The sequence below is a fragment of the Martes martes genome (assembly GCF_963455335.1).
Source record: "Martes martes genome assembly, chromosome: 15".
In the NCBI taxonomy this organism is placed as follows: domain Eukaryota; kingdom Metazoa; phylum Chordata; class Mammalia; order Carnivora; family Mustelidae; genus Martes; species Martes martes.
Genome location: NC_137903.1, coordinates 46,727,586 through 46,743,137, shown reverse-complemented (window position 1 = coordinate 46,743,137; position 15,552 = coordinate 46,727,586). Strand labels below are relative to the sequence as shown.

Genomic DNA, 15,552 nt, shown 5'->3' with positions numbered 1-15,552 from the left:
AAAGAACCAGTAAATTAGGGCTTGAAAAGACAAAATTCAAAAACTGATCATTCCTGCAGAAGCTGAGCTTGTAACTCCTGTGGTATTTAAGTTTTATGTACACTGGGCCTTTGACCCAATGAACATTTTCAGACTTGACTGCATTCAAAACAGCACTCCTATTTGTTTCATTTATTTATTTGACAGAGAGATAGAGAGCACAAGTAGGAAGAGCGGCTGGCAGAGGGAGAGGGAGAAGCAGGCTGTCCACTGAGCAGGGAGCCCGATGCGGGACTCGATCCCAGGACTCTGGGATCGTGACCTGAGCCAAAGGCAGCTGCTTAACTGACTGAACCACCCAGGCTTCCCAGCACTCCTATTTGTTATAGAGGATGTGTATTTGAGGAAAATTTTGCAAGTGCTTACATTCTATTCATTGTGATTAGCAGGATTTTAAGCAATAGGGAATAGTTTAAAGCACCACAAGTTTTATAGTCAGAGCGGTTTTTGTGTACGTATATATTAGTTTATATAAAATGTGAATATGTATATGCTTATTTACAAGTTATGTATGTATTTGTGCAAACATACATATAGATATATATGTGTATATATTTTAGTATATGAAGTATGATTTTATAAAAACTCTTGGGTGCGTGTACTTTATTTTTATTTTTTAATGGCTTATTTTCTTTTGATCATCAAGAATTACTTCTCTTTTTTTGGTTATTTCTGTCCTTAATCCATAAAGAATATTTTGTCGAACTTATGATATCCATGATCCAAAGGTAAGAAAAATTGCTTTTTAAAGATTTTTGATTTTTGTATTACAAAGTATTTTTAAAATAAAATTAAGTTGTTTAGCTTTAATAATTTTTGGTGCTTTCATTTCCTATCAGTGTCCACAACCAGCTGTACTTTTTATTTTGAAGTATGATTAATTTCATTACAAGCAAGGAAAATTTTTTTTCATTGTTCAATTATTTTTCTTAAGCCCTCTCTGCCTATTTATGCATTTAGTATTATTTCTGAGAGGCTAGTAGTAAAAGCATCTGGGCTTTTGGTAGTTACATTGCCTAGTAAGCAGGCTGCCTACTACAAGAATCCAGACTAAAATTTTGCTATGGTGTCTAAAAACAATATGAAAAAGTAACTTCGCAGTATTGTGTTAGCAAGGATAGGACAGAAAGGAGAACATCTGGCACCTGATAGTCACTCAGTTGATTATTTGCTTCACACAGAAGCTTCCAAATTGACATTGTTGAAGTTGCAGCTGAGAACCAGAGGACTTGTCAGAATTCTGCATGAATTATCTGATTCTTTTCCACCTAGCACTAGGGGTTGGAGTTGCCAAGGCTGCCTGGAATGTATTAAAGAATAGTGAATTTAATGCATGATTTATTTCTATTTAGTTTTAACCTGTTGCCCTGTGATGAAAGAAGTTGGCCAAATATGTTAGATATCAGTTTATATGAGTTATTAGGTTGTACATTTTATGATATTTTATTGATCCATGTATTTTACCTAAATCACGTATCTTATGTTTTTTCACCTTCCCCACTGCTAAAGAGTTCAGCAAAACCAGCAGATTGGAAGTATCAAAATGGACTATCAACTTCATGGCTTTCATTGGAGTGTATAGTTCATATTAATATTCATATTCCGCTGTCTACCACTTCTGTCAGCTATACTCTGGAGAAAAATACAAAGGTATCAGGGCAAAACGAATTTTCTTTAGAATTTTATTTGACTGTGATCATGTAGTTATTAAGCCTCTTAAGTGTGTGATATGAATGTTATTTGGGATGAAGATTAGAAAAACTATTACTTAATATGGCTAAGTTACCAAAATTTGGGGATATACTTTTTTGTTGTTGTTTATGAGACTGAACAAAGTCAAGCATAGGGAATATAGTCAGTGATATTATAATAACCGTTGTATGGTGATAGATGGTAGCTACACTTGTGAGTATAGCATAATGTATAAATAAGTTGGATCACTATGTTGTATACCTGAAACTAATGTAACATTGTGTGTCAACTATAAGCAGACATTTTTTAAAAACATATGAAGGAAAAAAAATATATGAAGGAAAAAAATGGCAAAATATTAACTCAAGAAATAGATACCACATTACTGATTACCACATTAACATTTCAGTATATTAGGTGGAAAAAAGTGGGCCCTAGGGAGATTAATTGAAATGACATTATATCTGAAAGATATCCATGTTGTGTTCCTTTTAAGAATGGACTTGCACGCTGGGCTAAGCAAATAGAAAATGGTGTTTATTTGATTAATGGACAAGTTAAAGATGAAGATGGTGATCTGTTAGAAGGACAGGTGAGTTGAGAGAATATCAGCTTACTAATGAAATTATTTGTGCTTGAAGAAAAATAGAAGATGACTTTTTTTTAGTTCTTGCCTTCCTGAAAACAGTTTCCATCTACCTCTTATTTCTAAGGTCTTTTCCCCGCCTGCCCCCTAAGGTCTTTTAAAGTAAAGGGCAAATAATAAAGTAAAGGGTTTTTTCAGAAAATGGAGATATTTCTGAATTAATTGGAATCCTAAAATCTGAAGAAAGGAGTGTCCTCTAACTTCTAATTTCCCAATTGTAAACTGCTTGCTTAAACTTAAAAAGGTACATGTTCGGGGCACCTGGGTGGCTCAGTGGGTTAAAGCCGCTGCCTTCGGCTCAGGTCATGATCCCAGGGTCTTGGGATCGAGCCCCGCATCAGGCTCTCTGCTCAGCAGGGAGCCTGCTTCCCTTCTCTCTCTCTCTGCTGCCTCTCTGCCTACCTGTGATCTCTGTCAAATAAATAAATAAAATCTTTTTAAAAAAAAAGGTACATGTTCTACTTTGATAGCAGTTTAAAGACTGAATTTGGCCATTTTATAGAAAGAATCTATACAGGCTTCTAAAATAGCTTTGATATATCTGAAGAGGAGCTTTGGTGATCTCTCTCTTTAGTGCGAGGGTCAGTGAACTTTATGTAAAAAAGCATATAGTATGTATTTTAGACTTTGTGGGCTACAAGGTCTCCAGCAATTATTCAACAAGCAGCCACAAATAACGTAAATGAATGATTTTGATGGTATTTTGTAAAACTTTGTTTACAAAGACTAGAGGTAGTCTGGCTTTGACCTATAGGCCACAGTTTGCCAATCCTTGTTTTAGAGGAATAAAAGTAGGGAATTAATGGTTTTTAAGAGTACACATTGATTGATAGTACACAAAGTGACATATCTATAGAAAAGGCCAATATAAAACAAGTGATAAGATTTTTTTCCTCTAAGTTACTTAATATATGTAGGATAGTTCCTAAATTGTCTTTCGTATTCTACTCCAGTCTCAGTAATCTAGTTTTTAACTTTTGTGTTTTTTCAGAAAAAATCTAGAGGAAATGTTCAAGCAACTAGTCATTCTTTTGATGTCAAAGTGCTCACACAGTTGGTAAATATTTTAAAATACTTATCTGATACTTATCCCATTTATCTAAAATAATTTATTTTTTAGAATAATCACAATGAAATTGTTTGGGTTTTTATATTTATAATTAGAGAGTCAAAGAATTTTAGAGATGTGACATGTAAAAAATGGTTCTAGGAAATTTATTTACAAGAAACATTATTTTAATAAAACCTATTTTGGTCTTTTGCCTCAAGGCTATTAAAATTTTAGCATCCAGTAGAGAGCAATTTAAAAATATATGTGTATTTCATGTATATAACATGTATATATATAGTGTATACATAAGAACATGTATATGTATGTGATACCTTGGGTTGTAAGTTTTATAAGCAAATTTTAGTTCCAACGACTTAAAAAGATGTGTGCACAGATGTACCAGGAGTTGTCATATACTCAGTTTTGAAGTGTATTTATACCTCCTCTGATTTGGTAAAAATCACACATTATTAGCAATTTTATATTTGTATATGGTTGTTTTAAATTATACGTCTCTTTTCAGAATTGAAAGTTGGATATCTTGAAGAATAAAAAGTTAAGGCCACTAATTATTCCCAAAAGTATGCATGCAGAACAGGATATTTTTATGTATATTTTATAATATACATATATATATATAATATACATATATATATAATAATGCAAATATTGTATATGTTTTTAACTGAGTAAAATAGACAACAGTAATTTGCGTAAGAGGATATTTTAATTTATTCCTTCTCTGTGTTTAGCAATAGAGTATTTACTAAATTGTCATTGGACTTAATGCCATTCAACTTAATGTTCTCAGTTTCTCTTCTCAGTACCTTTGAGTTTAGATATGTCCTTTGTTTTAAAACTATTCCTGTACCTAGATGCTTTTTACTAGATATGCTTACATGACCTCTTGGTTTTTTAATTTACTTAAGATTATTTTTGTGGTAAAATTGGAGTTGGTAGATGTGTAGACTGTGGGAAAATAGGAGAGATATTATGAGAGATAATATTATGAGAGATAATATTTATTATTATACAGTATAAATTTTTTTATCAATCATTCTACTGGTCAGCGAGCTGGAAACTTTAAAATGACTAATATGTAATAAGTAGTCAATAAATATTTGATGTCACTTTCCTCCTCAACCTCCATCAAGTCTTGTTGAATCTTACTTTGCATTGTTAAGTACATCTTTTGTTTTCCTTATGGACTTATAGCCACTAGCCTTACAATGTTATTATTTTACCTGTATTATTACATCTAACTCTTAACTGGTCTCTATCTATTCATTCTTGTCCAAAGTGATTCTTTTTCTGAAACTCCTGATACCTTTGTTTGTATATCTCTTGGAATATCTTCTATATTTCTAATGTATCCTGCATATAACCTCAGATTATCCTATCTGAATCACAGTTTGCATTCATTCACTTGTTATTTACTAATTAGGGTTTTTTTAAAGTATTTATTGACTATATATAAGGGTTAGGCACTGATTGTGTTAGTGTCCTTGTTTAAAATTCCTTAGGTGCTCCATACTGACTAGTTAGAAGAGTCTAATTCAAGACTCTTCATAGCCTCAGCATACTTACTCATTAATTTCTTAATTACTATTTCAGAGGTTTACTTTCTGTGCCTTTAAAATCGTGTTGATTTTCTGAGCCATGTGTCCCTTTTTTTTTAACTTTATTTTTTTCAGTGTTCCAAGATTCATTGCGTATGCATCACACTCAGTGCTCCATGTAATATGTGCCCTCCTTAATACCCACCATCAGGCTCACCCATAATCCCTACCCCCCTCCCCTCCAAAACCCTAAGTTTGTTTCTCAGAATCCGCAGTCTCTCATGGTTCAGCTCTCCCTCTGATTTCCCCCAACTCCCTTCTCCTCTCCTTCTCCTAATGTCCTCCATCTAATTCCTTATGCTCCACAAATAAGTGAGACCATATGATAATTGATTCTCTCTGCTTGACTTTTTTCACTCAGCATAATCTCCTCCAGTCATGTCAATGTTGATAAAAAGTTGGGTATTCATCCTTTCTAATGGAGGCATAATATTACATTGTATGTATGGACCATATCCTTTTAATCCACTCGTCTGTTGAAGGGCATCTTGACTCTTTCCACAGTTTGGTGACTGTGGCCTTTGCTGCTATGAACGTTGAGCCATGTGTCTTGCCAGTGCCATCTTTTCTCTGTCATTCAGACAGTCAGAATCCTGTCTGTACTTTTAAGATCTACCCCAAGTGCTACCACTTACGTAAAGTTTCTTTTGGTCATCATAACCAGAGGAATCTTTTCTTTTCCAAAATACCATATCATCGTCACAGAAATTCCTCCACTTATGACCAAGTTAGGTTCCCAGAGTCTCTTTGTAAACTAGTTTGTTCCTAAGTCCAAAGAAACCAAGAGGAGGGCTCTCTGCTCAGCAGGGAGCCTGCTTCCCTTCCTCTCTCTCTGCCTGCCTCTCTCCTTACTTGTGATCTCTGTCTGTCAAATAAATAAATTAAAAAAAAAAAAAAAAGAAACCAAGAGGAATTGACCTTTGTAGAACACACGTACATTTCTACCAGAAAGGAGTAAGTTAATCCTTATATCTTTTGAAAACTCTGTGTGTTCATGTGTGTGTGTGTAGGTGTGTGTATGTGTAGTCTGTAATATATAGCCTTGTCCTTTTTGGAAAATAGTGCCCTAATTTATAAGGGCACTATTATATGTTATGTTATATTACATTATATTATATTATATATTATTATATTATATATTATTATAAATGTGTTATATACTATAAAACATATGTTAGATATTAAATAGATAAAATAGGGCATTATGTTCCAAAATGGAATAGTTCATCAATAGTAAAATTCTGCATAGTGAATAAGGGAAGTCAAGTACTCTTCCTCCACCCTGAGCTTATTGATATATTGATGATCTCTACAAGTATCATAGGAAGCTTATTCTAGATACAATATGAACATTATCACTCTGCTGTTTGGTTTGATGAAAGACATTTTTAAACAGACTTAGAACCTTTTGAACTATTCAGTCTGTGGCAAATTTTCTACCAATAAGAACTTAACTATGTTTAAGTTTAAATTCCTAAAAAAATACACACACACAAAACAAACTAGCTCTGCTTGAATTACATTAGGCATTGACTGTTCATGTGCTTTCAGTAGTTACAGATTAAGTCCTTCAGTTTCTTCACCATTTTTCCTCTTCAGTTCCTGATTATTCTTTATTGCAAAGGCACATATGGCACTATTCACAAGTTGCAGGACTTGTTTTGTTCAGAATCGACCCTATTTATTCTAGGTATACTTAGAATTTTTATTTTTGCCATGTCTCATTTGCGGGGTATCTTTTTTTTAAATTACAATTTTTGTTTCCATAATGATTTTATAGGCTTCCAGTAGTACTTTCACTGTCTTAATGCTCTCCTTGTTTTGGCATTTATTAAAATAATAAGGTTAAAAATATCTGTGAGTCATCTTGAAACCAAGCATGAATTAACACTCTTTAGATTACAGAAGAATGAGATTGTAAGGTGGAAGTGTGACTACTTACAACCACTAATGTCATTTTCTGGTGACAACCACAGTTGACTTGCCTTTTTGCTGCTGGGGAACATATAGCATTACTTTTAGCCTATGGGAGTTAAGTGTCAAAGGTGTATAAATAAATGAGTGTCTTTACACTGCTTATCATTTTACCAAATTTATCACAACTTCTGTGTTCCAGTTATTTTTGTGTAAATCTTATATTGTATATCTTGTATCTCCTACTCGATAGATGATATACTAAATATATATATATGTATATATGTCTTCTTTATACATCTTTTCCTCTTAGCAGTATATGAATAATCTGCAAATAATATATTTTTAGTGAATATGTTAAATAAGTAATGGCATTTCATATGGTCATGTTAGTAAGAAAAGATTTCAGATGTAGTTGTGTTTAACTTCAGAGTACATTTAAAATACTCAGAAAATAATATATAACTTAGTAAGGAGGAATATGAAGGCCTCTTAATAATTTATGGGAAATATTTTCAAACACTTGGTTCAGTCAAAAATTTCTGTCTCACTTCATGAAATGGCTTATATAATGTTTAAGTGTTTCATATAATTAATTGTTGGCTATTAGAACTTAAATAGATTTTGTCTTTCAGCTTCTGAATTCAGACCACAGATCCACAGCCACAGTCCAGATCTGCAGTGGCTCTGTAAACCTTAAGGGTGCTGTGAAATGCAGAGCCTATATCCACAGCAATAAACCCAAGGTTAAAGATGCTGTGCAGGTACAAAAGGAATAACTGGTATATGAAAAACAGAAGCATGTTAATGTAACATTCAAAAATCCTAAAATATTTCTCAATCTCAGATTTCATAATTATGGATTTGATTTTAACTGATAATCAAGTCCCAATCTATTGGCTAGTCCAAATATACCATGTAATTGGTCTCAAGATTTTCATATGTAGGATATCTGTTTCAAAATGCCTTTGTTAAACTGATGATTATACAAATTTATTCAGTGCTCCACAATTGTGATATATTAGTGCATTTGAAATCATTTCTTTGGCAGGAAATTAAACTTTTTAAATAACAGGAAAAGTATTCATCGGAAATACTATTAGGTAGTATTCTATAATCTGGATATTCAGAAATTTTAAAAATGATGACTGGCACTTTTATCATGGTTATACATTTCCAAATTTGAAACACTAGCAGTATTTCTTTAGATGGAAAATTTCATTAATTTATTTGGTTTTAATTATTTAAATGAAGGTGAGGCAAATTTGCTATTAAACTGTTAATGGGTTGGTAAGCATATTAAATAAATGGATATTAAAAAATGGAATGATGTATCCGTTATTTTGGTGGATATGATTATATAGGAAAGTCCATTATGTTGGGGGAGGGTGGTAATAAAATAGTGTAAATCTAAAGTAATGGGTTTTATTTCTTACTGTAATTTGTTTTGTTTTTTCATAGGCAATGAAGAGAGATATATTGAATACAGTTGCAGATCGTTGTGAAATGCTATTTGAAGATCTGCTTTTGAATGAAATACCAGAAAAAAAAGTTATGAGTATAAAATTAAGAACATTTTTTGCGTGTATTCAGTTGATAGAGTAATAGGATGTCAAAATATAATAGATACGTCATCTTTTGTAACTACCCAGATCTATCTTTTATGACAATATGGCATCTTTACTTTTCTTAGTGAATAAGAATGAATTTTCTTTTTCAATTGCCATCCAAAAAAAATGTTTGGAACCCCGTATAATAACAAATTTGTCAACATTTAACAGTCTCAGGGAGGATTTTTTAAAAAAATTCTGTATAAATTTCTGCCAGAATGGGTAAACTATGTTAATATTTTATTTTATTTTATTTTATTTTTAAGATTTTATGTATTTGAGGGAGAGAGGAGAGCACAAGCAGGGGGAGCAGCAGAGGGGGAAGCAGGCTTCCCACCGAGCAGGTGGGGAGCCTGATATGGGGCTCGATCTTAGGACTTTGAGATTATGATGTGAGCCGAAGGCAGCCACTTAAACTGAGCCATCCAGGCACCCTTTTATTAACATTTTAAAGCTAATATTTTTAATTAAATCTGAGATTTTTTAAAAAATTATTCAAAATAAAAATATCTATTAGTTTAAGTATTATATAATAAATTTTAATAGTTATTAATTGTGGCATATATGGAATGGATCTCTCTATTCATACTAAATTTTTTTGAGTACTGATTTATATACTCACTATTACTCTAACACTTTATTAGATTTAAAAAAGCCTGGGACATGGTGTTTTAACCTTTTATATTATTCCATTTTGAGAAGTGTAAACTATACCATTTCCATAATTTGTATTAGTAATAATTTTTTTACACAAAAACACAATTATAATACTGAGTATGCTTCTGGAAGTTACACGTTTTTCTCTGCCTTCCTACCAGTCAGGTTTGAGTGCACTTGCAATTCACAGTTGAATATATACATAATTGAAACATATACATTAGCTTATTAAGGGAATATTTTTATGTTAATAGGAAAAACTCTATGTAACTGTATAATTAACTTCTTGTTACCTATACTGATAGATAGTATATTAGGTTTGGTGGACTAATCACAATCTTTTTTATATTCCTAGTGTGATAGATTAGTATAATTGCCAGATTTAACATTTGTCCTTCCTATACTCACAGATAACCCTGAAGCTCCATTTACTAATAATATATAGTTTTTCTGAGGCATGAATTTGAATCTTACATGCAGCAATTAGATTGAGATTTTTTTTTTGGGAAGTATGTAAAACTTGGTCAGTCACCCATTTAGCTTATCATCCTCCTGTCAGGGTGGCCTTGTTTTTACTACTTAACTTTGCGTATGTGGTAACTCTTTGTGGTGCTAAACATTACTTCACTTACTGAGCAACAGTATGGGCTACAACTGAACTGTGAATTTTAGGATTTTCAGAGACATGGAACTGTACTCACTGTTAGTGCCAAACCTCCCCTATTACACACATTAGTTCAATACTCTGTTCCATTTAACGGTGCTTAGTAAACTGGTATTATATGACTGTCTTGGTATTATTTTATACTGAGTGAGCTAGTATTTTTAAATTTTTGCTGATGTTCAAGCAATACAATTATTTCTCACAGCAGTTGTGATACTTATACATTAAATTTGATGTATTAGAAATTAAGGTTATCATCTAATGTTACCCGAAATTTTTTTTAAAATAAAAATTTTCACTGGTAGTTGAATGGCCTTTGAGGCCTGTGTGAAGAGAATGGTCAGTATAGTTTGTTGGAATGGGGCACCTGGGTGGCTCAGTGGGTTAAAACCTCTGCCTTTGGCTCAGGTCGTGATCCCAGGGTACTGGGATCGAGCCCCACATCGGCCTCTCTGCTCAGCAGGGAGCCTGCTTCCCCCTCTCTCTCTGTCTGCCTCTCTGCCTACTTGTGATCTCTGTCAAATAAATAAAATCTTAAAAAAAAAAAAATAATGACTAACATACTTGGTTGGGTTCTACGTCTACCCTGCAACTAGCAGGGTCACTTTAGACGAATGATTTAGTCTATCCAAGTATCCATTGTCTTACCTAAAAAACAGGGATTACAGTAGATACTCTTTAAGGTTGTGAGATTTAAAAAGATGATGTTTGTAAAGCCCCTAGTACAAATTGGTAAGCTATGTGTTTAATAAGTGGTAGTTACTATTATATTGGAGATGATAAAGAATGAGACTTACTTGATGGTTGTCTTTAAAATTTCCTAACTTTAATTTTGGGGAATTATATCATTATATTTCAAAAAGAAAGCAAATATAAATACATATATTTTTAAACTTTAGTAATAGAATTATTTCAGCAACATGTTAGTTGATCTTAAGATATCAAGATAAAAGAATAAATTGCAAGTGTAATAATACAAACAAACAAAATTTGAAGTTGAACATATATATATATACCAAATTGTTAGATTTTAGATTTGGTCTTTATTTTACTTGGGTCATCTTTCTTCTATATAGGTAAGATTTTATAGATTTGTAATATGGTAAAATGTAGAATGTATGCCATGAAATTAACCTGAACTAGAGTATTTTTGCATGCCTAAGGAAGTCTGCAAAGGGCATATTAACTTTACATTCCTAATCTTTAAAATAAACATAATCTGAATTCTGGCTATCCAGTGACAATAAAAATGTAAGAAGTCCAGTCATCCCTTAGCTTATTATGGTCTTCTCCTTCTCAGATTCCCCTTAAGTATTCCAGAACTTCTCCCAGCCTGCATTTAATCTTGTCCAACTTACTCTCAGCAGATGACTACTCGTTGTGAAAATTGAGGACTCTTACCTTCTTCCATTCCTATATTCATATCCATCCATACCATTTGTCCTCTGAGAACATAATTGTATTCCTCTTTGCCTTTGGTCATGATTTTGCTCTCTGGATGGCACTTCTCTTTGTTTCATACAAATGTCTATTTATCCTTCAAGAATCAACTCCGATATCAACTATTCTACACAGTTTTCTATAATACTCCAGTATGAGTTAGGATTCTGTTCTTAAGCAGTAAAAAACCAATTCTTACATTACCTTGAATTTTTTTTCTCTGTTTTGAACTTACTCAGATAGTGTTTAACTAGATGCTCTGCTGTGGGAACATTCCTAAAGGTTTCTTAGAATGCTTTATGAGGAGTTTTGTTTTGTTTTTTTTAATAAGATCCTCTCATTTTTAACCTCAGATCAACCAGAAAACCTGATTTTATTTAGCTACTAAATGGCTAATTTAACTTTTTAACTTGAAAATTTTAAGTTCTTTTTTTCAGTGAGTAAAATTATTGCAACATTGCTTTAACATTTGATTTTATATCAAGCATATTTATTTCTTTTTCAGGAAAACTAGAATAGAATAATGCACTTTGAAATAGTTTTAAAATTTTGCATGCCAATTACATATACATATTGTAGTCATCTTTGAAAGTTTTTTTTTTTTTTTTTTTTTTCATCTTTGAAAGTTTTGAACTTAACCTTTTTTAGGAAACTATAGACCAAAGTAAAATAATACATTCCTAATTTCAATGGGTAGACAATATACATGCTACAGTAAAAATTGCAGTAATATAATTTTATAGCTAGGAGGCAGTCTGGTCAAAGAGTAAAATTCTTCTCCCAGTTTTCCTATGACAAGCAGAATCTGGCAGGAATGCATAATTTAAGTCATAGCATTTTCTGTGACACTTAAGGCATTCTTCATCATCTTCTGTTTGTAATTGTGTAGAGCTACCATTAGTTTGACAAGGAAATGTAGATTGCTTTTAAGTGAGCCCTAGTTTTCTACTTGATCTTTTCATTGGCAACTTAATCATATCCATTGCTGAAAGAGGTGATTCTTTACACAAAATCTCTTTGTTAATAGTTCAATAGGGTGATGGTGTTGAACCAAACAATAATTACATGTTTATGTAGAGCAGTGACAATGTTAGAAGTTGGGGGCAATACTGTATTTTATTTTGTGAGTATTCAAAGAATGAAATATTTATTGTTTATTTAGCTTCAGATTATTTTTTCTAAGGATACTTTAAGGCTGTTTACAGAAAGGTATTACAATTTAGCAAGATGAAAAATATTAGCAATAAGAACAAGGCAAGAGGAAAATGAAAAAGAAAGAAGGATAGAGTTAGTAGTAAGAGTAGTGTACAAAACATGTAACTTGATGTCTTACACATGCTTGATATGGGGGGCTCGGTCTGTAAGATGAAGTCAGCAGTAAGATTAGAGCAAAAGGAATGCTGTTAAATTGTCCTATACATTTGACATAGGTGGGCCACTAATTTGACTCCAAACTTGCATGAAGAAGAGAAATATTTATAAAATGCAGTGCTTGTACCGTGAAACAAGAAAAACAACAATTTCTGAGAACAGGGACAAAATTCTCCCGGGTATTCCTTCATAGGACAGTGGAAAATCCAAGAATATATAACTTAAAAGAAAGAAAGAAAAAAATAAAAAATAATAATGTATAAATAACAATGTCCTCACATTGAAGGCAGTGGTTAATTTTTATTTTATAGGAGTATCATTTAGTCCCTTACAGAGGCCAGGGGTGTTGAGGTAAAGCAGAATTCAGCAAGAGCAGTTCTGTGTCTGATCAATTAAGACATGAAAAGGCCTTTTGGGTTTTATTTTTATTAATATTTATTTCATATACAAATATATCATGGATGCTAGTTACAGACCTATCTAAATATTGATAATGTTCCTTCTCCTTTTAGATTCTGAAAAAGAGTTTCATATCCTCCCTCACCGAGTTTTCGTCCCCATTCCGGGATCCACTGTAATGTTATGTGATTATAAATTTGGTGATGAGTCAGCTGAAGAAATGAGAGACCATTTTATAGAGATGTTAGATCATATGATTCAAATAGAAGATTTGGAAATTGCAGAGGAAATAAACACAGGTAATTGTATGATGTTACTTAAGAACCTGATTAGACTTTTGCTAGATGACCTTTAAGGCATCTAGTTTATCTTTACATTTCTTTAACATTAGTTCTGTTTGATATTTTTGAGGCGTTTAAAAATGTGTCTGTTTAATTTCTATAGATAGAAACATACAGTCAGTGTTTTCCTGGAAAATTCTATCAAAATTTAAGTTGCTTAAGGTTTTTCTAAGCCTAGCAAGTAGATCTTCATAAAACAACTTCAGCTTTAAATAGGTGGAAATACATAGCTTTTAGGTATTTCTTTTATTTGTAAGAAAAGTTTTCTTAAAATTCACTGTCTTAATTAATCATTTGGTTAAGCATTTTTAAACAGTTTATTAGCCATCTCTTCGATACTAGTGGGCTTTATTTTCTTACCCCTTCATATAATTGGGATACCAAGCTGAAATTGGCAGTTCCAGACATTAGATCAAGATTATTTTTATAGAGCATAGATTTGCCATACTATCTAATTATGTAACAGTTTCTCCTCCTAACCATCACTTTCACATTTGACCTTACATTCTATTTGGAAAGCTGCTTTTATTTTGTTTTGCGTTGCTTTCCTTTTGTTTTGTATCTAATGGGAGCAGGTTATGAAAACATATCCATAAATAAGTAAGTTTATGACAGACTTCCTTAAACATTTATAAATATGCGTTAAAAGTAATTATTTGCAAGTATCAGTAAATACTGAGTGTGTAGCTGTTTATCAAATTTAAAATTTCTGATATAGTAGGAAGTCTTTAGGTTTTTGAATATGGAAGTTTATAAAATTTGAATATAGCAATTTTTAAGTCTTTTCTGATTTCTTAATTATTCTTTTGTGATTTAACTAATTCCTGCCTCCCACCATTAGAGTATTTGAGTCAGACTACTCTTGTTACAATAATAAGTAAGTATTTCATTGGCGAATATCAAGTCTGTCAGTAAAATCTTAGGTTAGTTTGACACTAGTGAGTTTATTTTTTTTGTTTTTTTTCCAACAACCCCAGGTTAGTGTTAATTATGCTGTGGAACAGTAAGCTTGTCTTAAAGAAAAAAAAAATACTTTAAAATTGCTCAGTATCGGATGTTAAAACAGCAGCTGTATTAAAAAAAAACTATTATTGGGGCGCCTGGGTGGCTCAGTGGGTTAAAGCCTCTGCCTTCGGCTCAGGTCATGATCCCAGGGCCCTGGGATCAAGCCCCGCATCGGGCTCTCTGCTCCGCAGGGAGCCTGCTTCCCCCTCTCTCTCTGCCTGCCTCTCTGCCCACTTGTGATCTCTGTCTGTCAAATAAATAAAATATTAAAAAAAAACTATTATTACTAATTTTTTTAAAACACTTTATTTATTTGACAGAGATCACAAGTAGGCAGAGAGGCAGGCAGAGAGAGAGAGAGGGGGAAGCAGGTTACCCGCTGAGCAGAGAGCCCGATGTAGGGCTCGGTCCCAGGACCCTGAGATCATGACCTGAGCCGAAGACAGAGGCTTAACCCACTGAGCCACCCAGGCACCCCAAAAACTATTATTTTTTAAGAGATAGCTATAGTATATTCCCTAACTGATAGATACTTTGAAAGTAAACTGGTAAATATGTTTGCTGCTTTCTGAAAAATGTTTTCCCAGATTAGTGGCCACATTATCTCTGCCAACCAGATGTAGAGTCATCAGGTAGGGATTTTTGATTATTTTCTTCACTTTTGTCTCTAGTGCCTAACAATAGTTCTTGACTCATTCTGTTGTTGATAATCTGAATGAATTTTATGTGAGATCATTAGAGTTAATATAGTCCATTTTCTTTCTTTTAACATTGAAATCTGTATTCCTAGGAGATGGGGACTTAAGCTGTATTCTTCCTTATCCTGAATACTAGTCTTCCTTCCTATAACTAACACCTTATTCAGTAATCTGGAGCTGAGTACTTTTTTATTGAGGCCATGCTTTCAATTTGAGGACAACTATCATGCTCTAAGTATGTTGAAGTCAAATATTTGTACAGTCCTTTAACTGATCTCTTTCTTATAGTTACCAGACCTCATTCTTTCTTACCACCTTGTTTGTCTTCTTATAGATTAGGAATTTTAAAACTGGGCTTCCCATAACCTTTGGGATAATAGCTTGCTTTCAGGAGGTCCACAAACCA

General features: G+C 32.7%; 1 protein-coding gene across 1 annotated transcript in view; it reads left to right on the top strand.

The window, feature by feature from the left end:
• ODR4 (odr-4 GPCR localization factor homolog) overlaps positions 1-15,552 on the top strand; it is a 39,787-nt gene that overhangs the window by 13,416 nt on the left and 10,819 nt on the right. The window contains exons 6-12 of the mRNA XM_080823880.1: positions 731-767; positions 1,549-1,689; positions 2,228-2,323; positions 3,369-3,434; positions 7,597-7,725; positions 8,423-8,519; positions 13,216-13,401. Of these exons, the coding sequence (XP_080680006.1) occupies positions 731-767; positions 1,549-1,689; positions 2,228-2,323; positions 3,369-3,434; positions 7,597-7,725; positions 8,423-8,519; positions 13,216-13,401 (752 nt within the window). The remainder of the gene's footprint in view (positions 1-730; positions 768-1,548; positions 1,690-2,227; positions 2,324-3,368; positions 3,435-7,596; positions 7,726-8,422; positions 8,520-13,215; positions 13,402-15,552) is intronic.